Genomic DNA, 18311 nt, shown 5'->3' with positions numbered 1-18311 from the left:
CACGTGGGGGGTGGCGAGGGGGGAAATCCCCGCGTCACTGAGACCCCCCGCCCCCCACACCCCCCACGCCCCCGCCCCCCACGCCCCCACGCCCCCCGCCCCCCCCGCCCCCTCGCCCCCCACGCCCCCACGCCCCCCGCCCCCCGCCCCCCCCGCCCCCCCGCCCCCTCGCCCCCCGCCCCCGCCCCCCCGCCCCCTCGCCCCCCACGCCCCCACGCCCCCCGCCCCCCCCGCCCCCTCGCCCCCCCGCCCCCGCGCCCCCTCGCCCCCACCCCCGCGCCCCCTCGCCCCCACCCCCGCGCCCCCACGCGTCACTGTCGAGAACTCGGGTGACGTCACCCGGCACTCCCTCGCGCTCGCCCGGCCGTGTTGTTGAGTGTGGTGAGTGAGTGTGGTGAGCGTGGTGATCGTGGTGAGTGTGGTGAGTGTTGTAAGGGTTGGTGAGCGGTGTGTGTGTGCTGTGTGTGTGCTGTGTGTGCTGTGCTCTGTGTGTGTTCTGTGTGTGTGTGTGTTCTGTGTGTGTGGTGTGTGTGAGTGCTGTGTGTGTGTGGTGTGTGTGTGTTCTGTGTGTGTGTGGTGTGTGTGTGTTCTGTGTGTGTGTGGTGTGTGTGTGCTGTGTGTGTGGTGTGTGTGTGCTGTGTGTGTGTGGTGTGTGTGTTCTGTGTGTGTGCTATGTGTGTGTGCTATACGCTGAACTTCTTTCGCACCGTACGTAGCCAAACGTGGTAATCGGAGGTGCAGTGTTGAGTCTATGGGCAGTGTTGATTCTATGGGTAGTGTTGAGTCTATGGGCAGTGTTGATTCTATGGGTAGTGTTAAGTCTATGGTGGAGTGTTGAGTCTATGGGGCAGTGTTGAGTCTATGGGGCAGTGTTGAGTCTATGAGTAGTGTTGATTCTATGGGCAGTGTTAAGTCTATGGTGGAGTGTTGAGTCTATGGGGCAGTGTTGAGTCTATGGTGCAGTGTTGAGTATATGGGCAGTGTTGAGTCTATGGGGCAGTGTTGAGTCTATGGGGCAGTGTTGAGTCTATGGGCAGTGTTGAGTCTACGGGGCAGTGTTGAGTCTATGGTGCAGTGTTGAGTCTATGGTGCAGTGTTGAGTATATGGGCAGTGTTGAGTCTATGGGGCAGTGTTTAGTCTATGGTGCAGTGTTGAGTCTATGGTGCAGTGTTGAGTCTATGGGTTAGTGTTGAGTCTATGGGCAGTGTTGAGTCTATGGGCAATTTTGAGTCTATGGGGCAGTGCTGAGTCTATGGGTAGTGTTGAGTCTATGGGCAGTTTTGAGTCTATGGGCAGTGTGTATGCTGGACTTCTTTCGCACCGTACGTGAGTGAGTGAGTGAGTTGGCCGAGGGCTTCATTGCCTTCACGGCCGTCACCTCACCCATGAATCTCCCGCTCCGGCTTCTCATCCTCTTGTCCACCACCTCCTCCTCCTCCTCCATCTCCTGCACAACCTCCACCACCTCCACCAACGCCTGCAACATCACCTCGTCCACCAACGTTCGAGGTGAGAATCTCAGCACCTGTTCACTCACCTGTTCACTCACCTGTTCACTCACCTGTTCACTCACCTGTTCACTCACCTGTTCACTCACCTGTTCACTCACCTGTTCACTCACCTGTTCACTCACAAAGGCTCATTCCTAGCAGCGTGCTTCAGCCGCACCGAACCTCACAAAAAATTAACCCGTAAAAACAAAGTTTTTCACTATAAATCCTTTATGTGCGTGTTCAATGGGCCACAACCCAGCCCACATTGGTCTTTGAAACGGGCGGCTAGAGTCCTCTCGTCCTCTGGCTGGAGATGGCTGCCACCTATGGGTCAGATGATTGCCTGCCACCATTAAGCAATTGGTAATTAAATATAATTTTTTTTTACCTAAAAAGTGTAAAATTTTGGGGGGAAATTTTCACGAAAAGAAATTGTCACGCACAACGAGTCTGTGTGCAAAATGTCAGCTCGATTGGATCACGGGAAGTGGGTTAAAAAACGACCGAAAGATTTGCACGGTCGTAAGCGCGCAAGCAAGCAAGTGAACTTAATATAAAGGATTTAAAAATAATATCCAGGTGCCTACCTTGGCTCCTCCCACCCTCAACCAGTATATATACAAATACTGTGTTCTTGTAATTTCTCTCACTTTATACAGCTATCGTGCTGTGACTGTTCCACCTGAAGACGGAGGCTTGTGTTGCCTCCGGAACGTCGTGATTTTATTTTCTTTTTATTTTACTTTTATTAATTTGAATTTTTTACCTACGTGACTTTACCGAAAAAACCTAAGGATATCTTCACTCACCTCTTCGCTCACCTCTTCGCTCACCTCTTCGCTCACCTCTTCGCTCACCTCTTCACTCACCTCTTCGCTCACCTCTTCACTCACCTCTTCGCTCACCTGTTTTACTCCGCAACACACACAGCCGCTTGAATGCTGCACCTTTTGTTGATTGGCTGCGTCGGGTGGTGGAGGGTTTAACGACACAAATTTACGTATCGTAGTGTAGAGTATAGTGTAGTGTATAGTGTAGTGTATAGTAGTGTAGTGTATAGTAGTGTAGTGTATAGTGTAGTGTATAGTAGTGTAGTGTATAGTAGTGTAGTGTATAGTGTAGTATATAGTAGTTTGAGTGTATAGTAGTGTAGTGTATAGTGTAGTGTATAGTGTAGTGTATAGTAGTGTAGTGTATAGTGTAGTGTATAGTGTAGTGTATAGTGTAGTGTATAGTAGTGTAGTGTATAGTGTAGTGTATAGTGTAGTGTATAGTAGTGTAGTGTATAGTAGTGTAGTGTATAGTGTAGTATATAGTAGTGGAGTGTATAGTAGTGTATAGTGTAGTGTATAGTAGTGTTTCGTAGTGTAGTGTATTTTAGTGTATAGTATAATAGTGTATAGTGTAGTGTATAGTGTAGTGTATAGTAGTGCAGTGTATATTGTAGTGTATAGTGTAGTGTATAGTGTAGTATAGTGTAGTGTATAGTGTAGTGTATAGTAGTGTAGTGTATAGTGTAGTGTATAGTGTAGTATATAGTAGTGGAGTGTATAGTGTAGTGTATAGTGTAGTATAGTGTAGTGTATAGTGTAGTGTATAGTAGTGTAGTGTATAGTAGTGTAGTGTATAGTGTAGTGTATAGTGTAGTATATAGTAGTGTAGTGTATAGTAGTGGAGTGTATAGTGTAGTGTATAGTGAAGTATATAGTAGTGGAGTGTATAGTAGTGTATAGTGTAGTAGTGTATAGTATTGTATAGTATAGTGTATAGTGTAGTGTATAGTAGTGGAGTGTATAGTAGTGTAGTGTATAGTGTAGAGTATAGTAGTGTATCATAGTGTATTGTATTTTAGTGTATTGTATAGTATAGTAGTGTATTGTATAGTATAGTAGTGTATTGTAGTGTATAGTAGTGTAGTGTATAGTGTAGTGTATAGTAGTGTAGTGTAGAGTATAGTAGTGTAGTGTATTGTATAGTAGTGTAGTGTATAGTTTTGTAGTGTATAGTAGTGTATAGTGTAGTGTATAGTGTTGTGTATAGTAGTGTATAGTGTAGTGTATAGTAGTGTATAGTAGCGCAGTGTATTTTAGTGTATAGTAGTGTAGTGTATAGTGTAGAGTATAGTGTATAGTAGTGTATAGTATATAGTAGTGTAGTGTATAGTAGTGTATAGTATAGTAGTGTATAGTAGTGTATTGTTTAGTGTAGAGTATAGTGTATAGTAGTGTAGTGTATAGTATAGTAGTGTATAGTAGTGTAGCGTTTAGTGTAGAGTATAGTGTATAGTAGTGTATAGTGTATAGTAGTGTATTGTTTAGTGTAGAGTGTAGTGTATAGTAGTGTAGTGTATAGTAGTGTAGTGTATAGTAGTGTATAGTATAGTAGTGTATAGTAGTGTAGCGTTTAGTGTAGAGTATAGTGTATAGTAGTGTATAGTGTATAGTAGTGTATTGTTTAGTGTAGAGTATAGTGTATAGTAGTGTATAGTGTATAGTAGTGTAGTGTATAGTAGTGTATAGTATAGTAGTGTATAGTAGTGTAGTGTAGAGTATAGTGTATAGTAGTGTAGTGTATAGTTTTGTAGTGTATAGTAGTGTATAGTGTAGTGTATAGTAGTGTAGTGTATAGTAGTGTATAGTGTAGTGTATAGTAGTGTATAGTAGCGCAGTGTATTTTAGTGGTTAGTAGTGTAGTGTATAGTGTAGAGTATAGTGTATAGTAGTGTATAGTAGTGTAGTGTATAGTAGTGTATAGTATAGTAGTGTATAGTAGTGTAGTGTATAGTGTAGAGTATAGTGTATAGTAGTGTAGTGTATAGTAGTGTAGTGTATAGTGTAGTGTATAGTAGTGTAGTGTATAGTGTAGTGTATAGTGTAGCATATAGTAGTGTAGTGTATAGTGTAGTGTATATTATGGATATTGGTCGCGAAAGCTTTACCACTGCCGCTAAGTAGTCCGAGATAGAACGGTTTAATATTCTTTATACTCTTTTTGGTTTTTTTCGGTAAAGTCACGTAGGAAGAAAATAAAAAATATTTTATTTCTAAAAATTATTTTATTTTATTTCTACCTACGTGACCAAAGAGCATGAATTCCTGCAGTCACGAAAGCTTCAAATCAAGATTGATATTTACTTTGTTAGACCGGATGTCCCGGACTTTTCACGAAGTTCTCTTATCACGTTCACGATGCTGGGTGGATGGATGGGATGGCGAGGCGGGGTTGGATGCTGTGTGCTATGCATAGTTAACACATTGTCCTGCGGAGGGAGCTGGTAGGAACGTTGGGTTGCTCGGTCAATGGCCAGGGTCAACGGCGGCGTGGTGTATTCCGCAAATATGCCCGACTGTGAGGGCGAGCACAAGCCGGCGTGAGTAGGTGAAACGTTGAGTTTTATAAGGGCACCACGGGGTGACCAGCCCCTCCCCACCCAGCCCCTCCCACCCCCACCCAGCCCCATCCTCCCCACCTAGCCCCTCCCCACCCCTCCCACCCCAACCCAGCCCCACCCTCCCCACCCAGCCCGTTCCCACCCTCCCCACCCAGCCCGTCCCCACCCTCCCCACCCAGCCCCTCCCGACCCAGCCCCTCCCCACCCAGCCCCTCCCCACCCTGCCCCACCCTCCCCACCCAGCCCCTCTCCACCCTGCCCTCCCCACCCAGCCCCTCCCCACCCTCCCCTCCCCACCCAGCCCCACCCAGCCCCTCCCCACCCTCCTCACGAAAGCTTCAAATCCAGATTGACCCAAAGAATACGAATCGGGATTGACCCCTAAACAGGTCACGGTGCCACGTGCCCGCGTGCCCGCGTGTCGTTTAAACTCACCGGCGCGCGCGAGCCCAAGTTAACACTCCAACCCGGCTCGTACGGGCCGGTACATCGGAGGCTTTTGCACGGACGCATCTATTGGCCGTGCTTAGGGCTGCGTTGAACCCAACGTTCGGTCTTCACGGACGGACATTTGGGTGGACGTTTTACGTTTCCGCCCGTTTACAATCGCGGAAACGCTGTAACTACGTGTGGAGGGTGGTGGGGGGTTCGCGTGGGAAATAATAAAAAAAAACCCGCGTCCAGAACACACAAAGATAAAGACAAAGATCCCCCGTATAGCCTTAACAGGCTGTAGGGGCAAGTGCTGTTAGCGAGCACCTATGAAGGCTGGCACAGCACACGAGGGGGTGGGTGGCCAGCACCACGCCCGACCGCCTTTGTCTCCCCAGTGGCGATGTTTACACACCGCACCAGGTACTCATTTAAGGCTGAGTCGACCTAGTGGCGATGTTTACACACCGCACCAGGTACTCATTTCAGGCACACACACACACGCGCGCGTAATATATTTTTAAATGTTTATTTTTATTTATTCTCAGAAAATGTTCAACCCCCCTTTTCGTGCGGACTCGATGTGACCACGCGAATGTTTTGTGGTGGCTTTAGGGGGGAGGGGAGGGGAAGGCAGGGACGACTTCCCTTGTTTCTGTTCCAAACGGTGACTCATGAATTGTGTGTTGAGGTTTCGCTTCGGTTTCTTGTTAAACCTCTCCGAGTGGGTCTCTCTGCCTGCTGCCGCAGCTACAACCCACTCACACCCTTCTTCCGGTACTTGTGGACGTGTGTGTGAGTGCGTGTGCGCGTGTGTGGGTTGGTTGGCCAACGTTATCGATAAAAAAGCCAAATTTGGCTCAACATAATTTTGCAGAACTCTATTTAAAGTAAGAAATTGTTTTTCATGGACCGATTACACATCACGTGGGATTTTCCAGGTGAAATATTTTTCCGAAATTTAAAAAACTTTTTTTTTACTCATTGATTCCTCCCTAACCGCCCAGGGTCTGACTCTTTCTGTCTCGCCCATCATCATCGCCACTGTGTTCAGCCAGCAACAACACACGCACCAACTCGACTCACTGACTCAACCACTTACTCACCACACCGAGTACATAGAGGACCGCAGAACTTGGGGGAAAATGCAGCACCAGCTGACCACGCAGCTGCTGCTGCTGATGATGATGCTGATGCTGCTGATGCTGCTGATGCTGATGCTGCTGCTGCTGATGCTGCTGATGCTGATGCTGCTGATGCTGCTGCTGCTGATGCTGCTGATGCTGCTGATGCTGATGCTGCTGATGCTGCTGCTGCTGCTGATGCTGCTGATGCTGATGCTGCTGCTGATGCTGATGCTGCTGATGCTGCTGATGCTGATGCTGCTGATGCTGATGCTGCTGATGCTGCTGATGCTGATGCTGCTGATGCTGCTGCTGATGCTGCTGATGCTGCTGATGCTGATGCTGCTGCTGCTGATGCTGCTGATGCTGCTGATGCTGCAGCTGATGCTGCTGCTGCTGCTGATGCTGCTGATGCTGATGCTGCTGATGCTGATGCTGCTGATGCTGCTGCTGCTGATGCTGCTGATGCTGCTGATGCTGATGCTGCTGATGCTGATGCTGCAGCTGATGCTGCTGATGCTGATGCTGCTGCTGCTGATGTTGATGCTGCTGCTGATGCTGCTGATGCTGCTCGTGTCTGTGGTTCCTCATCAGGCGTCGTGGTGACGAGATGTTAACTACCTCGCCTTGTGGTCGTGGGTTCGATCCCGACACCGATGCCTGCTGTATATTTGTAGTTTGCGTGTTCTCCCTGTGGTCGCGTGGATTTTTTTGTCCGGGGTCCACTGTTTTTTCCCTACTCCGCATTTAGAATCAACATGCATTTCCACACGATAGCCCAGTGGGCCTTGCCTGGTAGAATAAAAAAATATTGTTTTGGAAGTTTATATAATTACAGGACTTGCCCCAACAGGCCTGTGTGTGTTTCTGCGCATGCTACTCGGAGGAGACCTTGAATTTTTTTGGCGATACGTTTTGTTTCGATTGAAAGCTTTCGTGACTGCAGAGATTCATCTTATTGGTTCTTTCGGTAAAGTCACGTAGAAGGGAAGTAATAAAATAATAAAAATAAAACAATAAAATAATTCTCACGACGTTTCAGCCACAACGCAAGCAGCCGTCCTCAGGTGAAGACCAGGTCTGTCGGGGAGACAGACCTGGTTATTTTATTACTTCCCTTCTACGTGACTTTACCGAAAGAACCAAGAAGATGGATACGTTTTGTGTCATCGCAGAAATGAAGCCCTTGCCAACGCCACAAAACGTGACCTTGACTGGACGGAACTTCTTCTTCAAGCTCAAGTGGCAAGCTCCTGCCGACTGCGAGAACTGCACATACGAGGCGCGGTGGCAACAGTAAGATTCCTCCTCCATGGCGCCTCGCCAAAGACGAGGGCTGTTCGGCTTCGGGGCTGTTCCGCGCTGCCGGTTTTACCCGATGAATGGCGAGAGAGCAAATTCTGTCACCGGTCAGGGTTTGCCGCGCGTACGCAAACGCGTGCGGTGGGGAGAAAACGAGTGCGGGTGCTACCACCTCTCGCAAAGACGTCTTGGCGGGGAGTGGAAGAGGGTCATCAATTTGCCCTCCCGTAGTGGGGAGAGACAATTCTGCTGGCATGGATGGCAGATACGGTCAACCCTTGTTAAATCGACACATTTTGGTTCATCTGGCTTTTGTCGAATTATCCAATATTCCTGAATTATGTACAATAAGTGGTAATCCCCCAGTGCCTCCTGCCCCAATTTAAAAAAAAATATTTTCCAAACTTTTCACACACCAAAACACAAAGACAAAGATCCCCCGTGTAGCCTTAACAGACTGTAGGGGCAAGTGCTGTTAGCGAGCACCTATGAAGGCCGGAACGGCACACGAGGAGGTGAGTGGCCAGCGCCACGCCCGACCGCCTTTGTCTCCCCAGTGGCGATGTTTACACACCGCACCAGGTACTCATTTGAGGCTGAGTCAACCTCGGGGAGGCCCAGGACCGGTTCGGATAATCGTCACTGGTGTTGTCCGTGAGCGGGAATCGAACCCGGGTCGCCAGGTTCATAGCGCTAACCGCTACACCACCATACGCATTGACACACACACAGACACACCCAGCCCGCATCAGTTCCATCCAACGCTTTGGATTTGTCCCGCCGACTTAAGCCCCTCTTCTACGACCACTTGATGTCGGCGTAGACGACACTTCCCAGAGGGTTGGCTTGCACACGGTGCGCACGTAGGGTAAAGTCCAAAACCACGCGCACCGCCGCAAGACCGAGCCCATTGTTTTGGTCGTGACGTGCGCCGTCCTTCCCCGTGCGTGCCCAAATCGGACCCATCCGGTACGGCGAATTCGGCTCGTGGCGAATTGCTCATGCACCGTTTCTACGCCGACAGCGCCCCAATTCCGAATGACCAAATTGCCGAAATGACGAATGCACGTCAAAGGCTTAATTCGCTCCGCTAGCATCGAAAGTTATCCCTTTTTCACCCGGAAAACGTACTTTAAAAATATTTAAACAATAGATATGAATACGTAAAGATGCTAACGGCATTAGAAACACACAATATTAAAAGAAACGTGGTTAATCGGTGCATTAATTAATATTTACTGTGCCTACAAAAGCCCGTTGTTAACAGGGAAATGGTCGGTAAACAAACACATTGGGCTCTATGGAGGCACTACTCTACTATACACTACACTACAATACACTACACTACTATACACTACACTACACTATACTCTACACTACACTACTATACACTACACTACTATACACTACTATACTATACACGACACTATACACTACACTACTACACTACTATACACCATTACTATACACTACACTACTATACACTACTATACACTACACTACTATACACTACATTACTATACACTACACTATACACTACACTACTATACACTACACTATACTCTACACTACACTACTATACACTACTATACTATACACTACACTATACACTACACTATAAACTACACTACTATACACTACACTATACACTACACTACGATACACTACACAACTATACACTACACTATACTCTACACTACACTACTATACACTACTATACTATACACTACACTATACACTATACTATACACTACACTACTATACACTACACTATACACTGCACTACTATACACTGCACTATACTCTACACTACACTACTATACACTACTATACACTACTATACACTACACTATACACTACACTACTATACACTACACTATACACTACACTATATACTACACTATACACTATACTATACACTACACTACTATACACTACACTATACACTACACTACTATACACTACACTCTACACTACACTATACACTACTATACACTACTATACACTACTATACACTACACTATACACTACACTACCATACACTACACTACTATACACTACTATACACTACACTATACACTACACTACTATACACTACACTACTATACACTACACTATACACTACTATACACTACTATACACTACACTATACACTACACTACTATACACTACACTACTATACACTACACTATACACTACACTACTATACACTACACTATACACTACACTACTATACACTACACTATACACTACACTATACACTACTATACACTACTATACACTACACTATACACTACTATACACTACACTATACACTACTATACACTACTATACACTACACTATACACTACTATACACTACTATACACTACACTATACACTACTATACACTACTATACACTACACTATACACTACTATACACTACTATACACTACACTATACACTACTATACACTACTATACACTACTATACACTACTATACACTACTATACACTACACTATACACTACACTATACACTACTATACACTACTATACACTACACTATACACTACTATACACTACTATACACTACACTATACACTACTATACACTACACTATACACTACTATACACTACACTGAAACTGCCGTTTTGCGTTACCGCCCACAGCTACGGCTCCAACAGTTGTAACACGGAGGACTGCAGTCCTGGTAACGTCGGCGCTGCAACAAGCTGCGAGCTGTCCATCTCCCAGGACATGCTGATGGACAAGATCATCGTTGATGTGCGCACCACGTCAACGCAGATCGACAGCTCTTCCGCGTGGGTGCAAATACGTTGCCTGCCTAGGAACGTCGGTGAGTTAAACCTCGACTTGAAGCTTTCGTGACTGCAGGGATTCATCTTCGTGGTTCTTTCGGTAAAGTCACGTAGAAGGGAAGTAATAAAATAATAAAAAAACATAATAAAATAATTATCTTTCGATTTAAAGCTTTCGTGACTGCAGGGATTCATCTTCTTGGTTCTTTCGGTAAAGTCGTCACGTAGAAGGGAAGTAATAAATAATAATAATATTATGTTTTATTTTTATTATTTTATTACTTCCCTTCTACGTGACTTTACCGAAAGAACCAAGAAGATGAGTTAAACCTCGCGGCGACGTGACGATCCAGACGCGTAGAGTCCCGATGCGCCATGGATAAGGCTTTGGGGGCAGGCCTGCGTCTTGAGGCGATCCGGCCGTACGTAATGGCGCCCCTCGATACGGATTAACGCGCCGGTTATTCACGCTTCGTTCGGCTCAGTATTGGACCGCGTTTTTCATCATCTCTCCCATCGGTCCTCCCCTCCCTCCCTCCCTCTTTTTTTCTTTCCTTTCGATCATGGGCGCCATAGTAGCTAGGAGATGTGAACTACCTCGCCTGGTATAAAGGAGGTCGTGGGTTCGATCTCGACCCTGACACCTGCTGCTGTATATTTTGAGTTTGCGTGTCTCTCTCTCTCGCCATCATCTTCAAGGTGGCTAGGAGATGTTAACTACCTCGCCTGGTATAAAGGAGGTCGTGGGTTCGTATCCCGATGCTGACGCCTGCTGCTGTATATTTGGAGTTTGCATCTCTCTCTCATCATCATCATCAAGGTGGCTAGGAGATGTTGACTACCTCTTCTCCTCCCCTTCCATCCCTCTTCCCTCCCATCCCCCTCCTCCCCCCCCCATTCATCCCATCACTCTCCTCCCGCCCCATCCCTCTCCTCCCCCCCCCATCCCTCTCCTCCCCCCCCATCCCTCTCCCCTCCCATCCCCCTCCTCCCCCCCCATCCCTCCCATCCCCCTCCTCCCCCCCCATCCCCCTCCCATCCCCCTCCTCCCGCCCCATCCCTCTCCTCCCCCCCCATCCCTCCCATCCCTCTCCTCCCCCCCCATCCCTCTCCCCTCCCATCCCTCTCCTCCCCCCTCATCCCTCCCCTCCCATCCCCCTTCTCCCGCCCCATCCCTCCCATCCCTCTCCTCCCCCCCATCCCTCTCCTCCCCCCCCCATCCCTCTTCCCTCCCATCCCTCTCCTCCCCCCTCATCCCTCCCCCCCATCCCTCCCCTTCCATCCCTCTCCCCTCCCATCCCTCTCCTCCCCCCCATCCCTCCCCTTCCATCCCTCTCCCCCCCCATCCCTCTCCTCCCCCCCATCCCTCCTCCCCCCCATCCCTCCCCCCCCCCCTCCCCTCCTGCCACCAGTCGAGCTCGATGCCCCACGCGTGACCCTGTTCAAGGAGGGCGACAGTCTGCGGCTGGCCGTCACTCCTCCCGAGTTGAGTCACCTGGACGGGGAGAATGTGGTCCTTGACACTTACAGAGCAGTCATCACCGCCGCCGGGGAGCAAAACCACAACGTGAGTCGTCGTCATGGTTATCGTCGTCGTAGTGATTATCATCGTCGTCGTCGTCATCGTCATGGTTATCGTCGTCGTAGTGATTATCATCGTTGTCGGGATTATCATCGTCATGGTTATCATCATCGTCGTGATTATCGTCGTAGTGATTATCATCGTCGTCGTCGTCGTTTTCGTCATGGTTATCATCATCATCTTCCTGATCATTGGCCAGAATCGGAATATTTATTTTGACTGCGCCTACATACTCACCCGCCTCTGTCTCTCTTGTAAAATGAACTCGCCCAGGCGTTCCCCTTTGCGCTCTCAATATGTAGAGATCCACACCGATGCACTGCATGGACAAACCGCCCTACTTCCATCTGTCCACACCAAAAGAGAATAGAGTAAAACCTTGGATTGCGAGTAACTTGGTCTGCGAGTCTTCTTGGTTCTTTCGGTAAAGTCACGTAGAATGGAAATAATACAATAATAAAAATAAAACATAATAAAATAATTCTCACGACGTTTCGACCACAACGCAAGCGAGCTGGCGGTCCAGGACCCGCACAAAGCACGGGTTCAAACCGCCAGGAGATTTACTGGCTGAAAGCGATGATGGGAAAGGTTAAGAAACAACCGACCCCCTCCCCGTAGCGCTGACGGCGTCATCGCCATCACCACCGCCACTTGGCGGTGGCGAGGCCGCGTGGACTGGCCGATGCGTGGCTCCGAGGAGAGCACGCTTGAAGGGTTGACTGTGGAGGGTGGCGCTCGTAACGACGCGGTATGGCGCGTGTGCCGGTGTGTTGTTTTCCTGCCGTGAGGGCTCGCATGTTGGAAATGACTCCAGCGCAATCGCAGCTGGAGGAATAAAGTTGTCTGAAAAGTCAAAATCTCTCTCGCTCGCTCTTTCTCTCGCTCGTTCTCTCTCGCTTGCTCCCTCTCGCTCGCTCTCTCACTCGCTCTCTCTCGCTCGCTCTCTCTTTCTCTCTCTCTCTCGCTCGTTCTCTCTCGCTTGCTCCCTCTCGCTCGCTCTCTCACTCGCTCTCTCTCGCTCGCTCTCTCTTTCTCTCTCTCTCTCGCTCGCTCCCTCTCGCTCGCTCTCTCTTTCTCTCTCTCTCTCGCTCTCTCGCTTGCTCTCTCTCTCTCTCTCTCGCTCGCTTGCTCTCTCTCTCTCGCTCGCTCTCTTTCTCTCTCTCGCTCGCTCGCTCGCTCTCGCTCGCTCGCTCTCTCTTTCTCTCTCTCTCTCGCTCGCTCCCTCTCGCTCGCTCTCTCTTTCTCTCTCTCTCTCGCTCGCTCCCTCTCGCTCGCTCTCTCTTTCTCTCTCTCTCTCACTCGCTCTCTCTCGCTCGCTCTCTCTTTCTCTCTCTCTCTCGCTCGCTCCCTCTCGCTCGCTCGCTCTCTCTTTCTCTCGCTCGTTCTCTCTCGCTTGCTCCCTCTCGCTCGCTCGCTCTCTCACTCGCTCTCTCTCGCTCGCTCTCTCTTTCTCTCTCTCTCTCGCTCGCTCCCTCTCGCTCGCTCTTTCTCGCTCGCTCTCTCTCGCTCGCTCTCTCGCTCGCTCTCTCTTTCTCTCGCTCGCTCTCTCTCTCTCGCTCGCTCTCTCGCTCTCTCGCTTGCTCTCTCTCTCTCGCTCGCTCTCTCTCTCGCTCTCTCGCTCGCTCTCTCTCTCTCGCTCGCTCTCTTTCTCTCTCTCTCTCGCTCGCTCTCCCTCTCTCGCGCTCTCTCTCTCACACTCGCTCTCTGGCTCTCTGCGCTTTCAGGAGGAAGTGGAATTCCAAGGGAGCGAGTTTACGTTCCCCGTGAACGGCAGCATATTCAGGACGCTGAGCAAGCCGAGGCTGTGCGTGAGGGTGCATGCGGTGGTCACCATCGGGTCGTGGGAGAAGGAGACGGAGAAATCCACGGAGGAGTGCGTGCAGTTCAGCCGGGAAGGTGGGGACGAGCGACGCGCTGATGTCCTTGAAACAATCTCGTAGCTTTCGATTGAAAGCTTTCGTGACTGCAGGGATTCATATTCTTGGTTCTTTCGGTAAAGTCACGTAGAAGGGAAATAATAAAATAATACAAATCAAACATGATAAAATTCTCACGGCGTTTCGATTGCAACACAAGCAATCATCATTTATTATTTTTCGATTTAAAGCTTTCGTGACTGCAGGGATTCATCTTCTTGGTTCTTTCGGTAAAGTCACGTAGAAGGGAAATAATAAAATAATACAAATCAAACATGATAAAATTCTCACGGCGTTTCGATTGCAACACAAGCAATCATCATTTATTATTTTTCGATTTAAAGCTTTCGTGACTGCAGGGATTCATCTTCTTGGTTCTTTCGGTAAAGTCACGTAGAAGGGAAATAATAAAATAATACAAATCAAACATGATCAAATTCTCACGGCGTTTCGATTGCAACACAAGCAATCATCATTTATTATTTTTCGATTGAAAGCTTTCGTGACTGCAGGGATTCATCTTCTTGGTTCTTTCGGTAAAGTCACGTAGAAGGGAAATAATAAAATAATACAAATCAAACATGATAAAATTCTCACGGCGTTTCGATTGCAACACAAGCAATCATCATTTATTATTTTTCGATTTAAAGCTTTCGTGACTGCAGGGATTCATCTTCTTGGTTCTTTCGGTAAAGTCACGTAGAAGGGAAATAATAAAATAATACAAATCAAACATGATCAAATTCTCACGGCGTTTCGATTGCAACACAAGCAATCATCATTTATTATTTTTCGATTGAAAGCTTTCGTGACTGCAGGGATTCATCTTCTTGGTTCTTTCGGTAAAGTCACGTAGAAGGGAAATAATAAAATAATACAAATCAAACATGATAAAATTCTCACGGCGTTTCGATTGCAACACAAGCAATCATCATTTATTATTTTTCGATTTAAAGCTTTCGTGACTGCAGGGATTCATCTTCTTGGTTCTTTCGGTAAAGTCACGTAGAAGGGAAATAATAAAATAATACAAATCAAACATGATCAAATTCTCACGGCGTTTCGATTGCAACACAAGCAATCATCATTTATTATTTTTTGATTTAAAGCTTTCGTGACTGCAGGGATTCATCTTCTTGGTTCTTTCGGTAAAGTCACGTAGAAGGGAAATAATAAAATAATACAAATTATGTTGCGGTCGAAACGTCGTGAGAATTTTTATTGTTTTATTAGTATTATTTTATTATTTCCCTTCTACGTGACTTTACCGAAAGAACCAAGAATATAATCTCATAGCTGTCAACCCATCACGGTTTACCCCGTATTCTTGCCCAGGGAAATAGAGTGTTCAGGTCCCTGCGGCGTACAGCCGTTTCAATACGGGCACACATTTTTATTTTGTCCATGTGTTTGTGTTTCTTCCTTGTGATGGTGACTTTGTAGGATGAACGTTGAGATTTATAAGTGACACGGGGTGACCAATTCGGTCTGAGTTGGTCTGTAATAAGGTAGAGGGCACTGATCAGGGGTTGACAGGTTTGTAGTGGTAAGTGTACTAGTGGCGAGTGTCGTAGTGGTGATTGTATTAGTGTCGTGGTGAGTGTACTAGTGATGAGTGTAGTAGTGGTGAGTGTACCAGTGGTGAGTGTAGTAGTGATGAGTGTAGTAGTGATGAGTGTAGTAGTGGTGAGTGTACTAGTGATGAGTGTACTAGTGGTGAGTGTAGTGGTGAGTGTAGTGGTGAGTGTAGTGGTGAGTGTAGTGGTGAGTGTACTAGTGGTGAGTGTAGTAGTGGTGATTGTATTAGTGTCGTGGTGAGTGTACTAGTGATGAGTGTAGTAGTGGTGAGTGTACCAGTGGTGAGTGTACCAGTGGTGAGTGTAGTAGTGGTGAGTGTACCAGTGATGAGTGTAGTAGTGGTGAATGTATTAGTGTCGTGGTGAGTGTAGTAGTGGTGAGTGTACCAGTGATGAGTGTAGTAGTGGTGAGTGTATTAGTGTCGTGGTGAGTGTAGTAGTGGTGTCTATTTATCTGTGTTTCTCCCTTGTGATGGTGACTCTGTAGGATGAACGTTGAGATGTATAAGAGGCACGGGGTGACCAATAAAGTGTCTGCATTGGTCTGTAATAATGTAGCCACTGATAAGTGGTTGACAGGTTTGCAATCTCTTAACTTGTGCCGGCCTTCACAGGTGCCACCCGCCACTAACAGCACTTGCCCAAACGGTCCGTTAAGGGGCTACGCAGTTGAGCGACAGTCACATCCTCGTCTGTTTTGTGTCTCCGCGCAGAGCTGAACACGCTTCTGCTGGTGCAGCTGCTGCTGCTGTCGATCTTCATCATACTGGTGACGGCCGTTGGCTACTACTTCACGATGCAGTACTTACACGTCGCCAATGACCGCCTGCCCTTCGTGCTGGTGAGAGCGTCGGCACTGTCGTCACCGATGTCGTCGTCGCCAGTGACGGAACCGCACAATCTGCGGTGCCCTCTACCTTATTACAGACCTGTAAAATCACCGTCACAAGGGAAAAACACAGACAAAAAAATGTGTTTTGCCCGAATTGAAACGGCTGTACGCCGCGTGTAGCCGAAAACTCAATTTGCCCTGGACAAGAATCGGGGGTAAAAAAAAACCGTGATGGGTTGACAGCATTGGGACTGGGACTAAACAAATCGGCGCCCCGGCAGTTTAATATTATTAAACGCGCTGGCACCAACAAAATAATTGGGGCTGTTGGAGGCGGCTAAGATGTCGCGACGTGACGACGACGACGACGATGGCGGGGGGGGTGATGTTGTCGTCCGACATCGTTTGCGGGGGCGGAGGGATGGGGGGTCCCCGTTTGGGCCGGGAGACAAAGTGAAAACAAGGAATGGGGTTGCCGGCCAGGAAGAATATTTGGGGCTGCCGAATATATGAAGCAAGTGAGAGGGTAAAAGGGCAATGAAGCGTACACACACTTATAGAGGGAATGAAATATTTTTATTAAAAAAAAAATATCTTTTTACTCTGATCACATCTGCAATTTGGCCACACATACTTGCAATACGTTTCTCTAATCTTAACGTTCAGTTGTGTGCCGTGGTGACCTTCACAGGTGCTACTCGCCAACAGCACTTGACCCAACGCTCCGTTGAAGGCTACGCGTGGGGGCGGGGATCTTTGTCTGCGTTCCCTTCTCAGGCCGACCTGCTGCCGGACGAGGGCAGCGACAAACACCCGACGCCGGGATCCCACCACGGGCCCCCGGCGGCCCGGCCCTGCCACGAGCCCGACTCGCACCCCATCTCCGTCGTGGCGGTCGTCGACTGCCCCCGCAGCGGCTACGACCGCGTCGCGATCTGCGCCGTGGCCCACGACTGCGGCCGCCGCGGCTCGCCCTCCGAGGGGTTCCCCGCGCAGCGGCGTCGCCCACCTAATCCTCCTCCGCCGGCGGTGGCAGGGCGAGAGAGATGGTGGCAGGACGAGGAGGAAGAGGACGAGGAGAGACTGGCGGCGAGCCAGGCCCCGTCGTTGGACGAGATCCCGCTCGCCGGCGCCGCACTCGTCACGGACACCGAAGGGCACCGGCTGGCGGACGCCGCTTATTCGGGCGTCGCCATGCCGCTGTTGGAGGTCGCGGGGGGCGACAACAGCAACGGCGGCAGCAGCGAGCGCCTCTACGGGGGGAGCGACGCGGACGAAGACGACGACTGCCCCGGCGTCTCGCTCATGAGCCGGCTGGCGGCGCCCGGCGAGTGCGGCATCGACGCCGGGTGGCTGCTGGGGGAGGCCGGCGGCGGCGGGCGGCGAGTGGCAGCCCGTCGCGCTGCAGCTCAGCGACATCTCGTCGCTCTTCGCTCCCGCGTGAAAGGCGGCGTGAAAGGCGGCGTGAAAGGCGGCGGGCGCGGCGGGGAAAACTGCTCGCCTGCGATTTGTACTGGACGAGGATGATGGGGTGGGTGGTGGTTGGGGGGGGGTAGGGGGAGATTTGCACTTTTAGGGGGGCTCGCTTTGGCGCCGCCCCACCTCGTCTCGGCTGTTCTGCTGCTGCGGCCGAGTAATGGGGCCCCCCTCCCGCCACCCCCCCGCCCCCCCCCTTTACCCCCCCCCTGCCCCCCCCCCCCGCCTCTCCCACCAGTCGCAGCTGTCCCTACGCAGGCCTGGCCTGCTAAACGGTTATGGAGGGCTTCGTTTGGCCGTCGTCCCCTGAAAGTCGGATAACAACTGCCAGCAACGTGAGTGGGTCACACGAGGAACAATGGATAGTGTCGTCGTCGTCGTC

The 18311-nt window shown here is 49.2% G+C and overlaps 1 protein-coding gene across 1 annotated transcript; it reads left to right on the top strand.

The window, feature by feature from the left end:
- Positions 1 to 380: 380 nt before the first annotated feature.
- Positions 381 to 17980, top strand: LOC144955113 (uncharacterized). Its single transcript, XM_078885449.1, has 7 exons — positions 381 to 1510; positions 7617 to 7737; positions 10394 to 10581; positions 11956 to 12110; positions 13853 to 14024; positions 16335 to 16462; positions 17231 to 17980. Exons 1-7 carry the CDS (start codon positions 1387 to 1389, stop codon positions 17978 to 17980), a joined length of 1638 nt encoding a protein of 545 aa, XP_078741575.1. The 5' UTR covers positions 381 to 1386.
- The last annotated feature ends 331 nt before the right edge of the window (positions 17981 to 18311 follow it).

Source organism: Lampetra fluviatilis, unplaced genomic scaffold, assembly GCF_964198595.1.
Source record: "Lampetra fluviatilis unplaced genomic scaffold, kcLamFluv1.1 SCAFFOLD_889, whole genome shotgun sequence".
NCBI lineage: Eukaryota > Metazoa > Chordata > Hyperoartia > Petromyzontiformes > Petromyzontidae > Lampetra > Lampetra fluviatilis.
The sequence above is the reverse complement of the archived record's forward strand: the minus strand, read 5'-3'. Positions and strand labels throughout refer to the sequence as shown.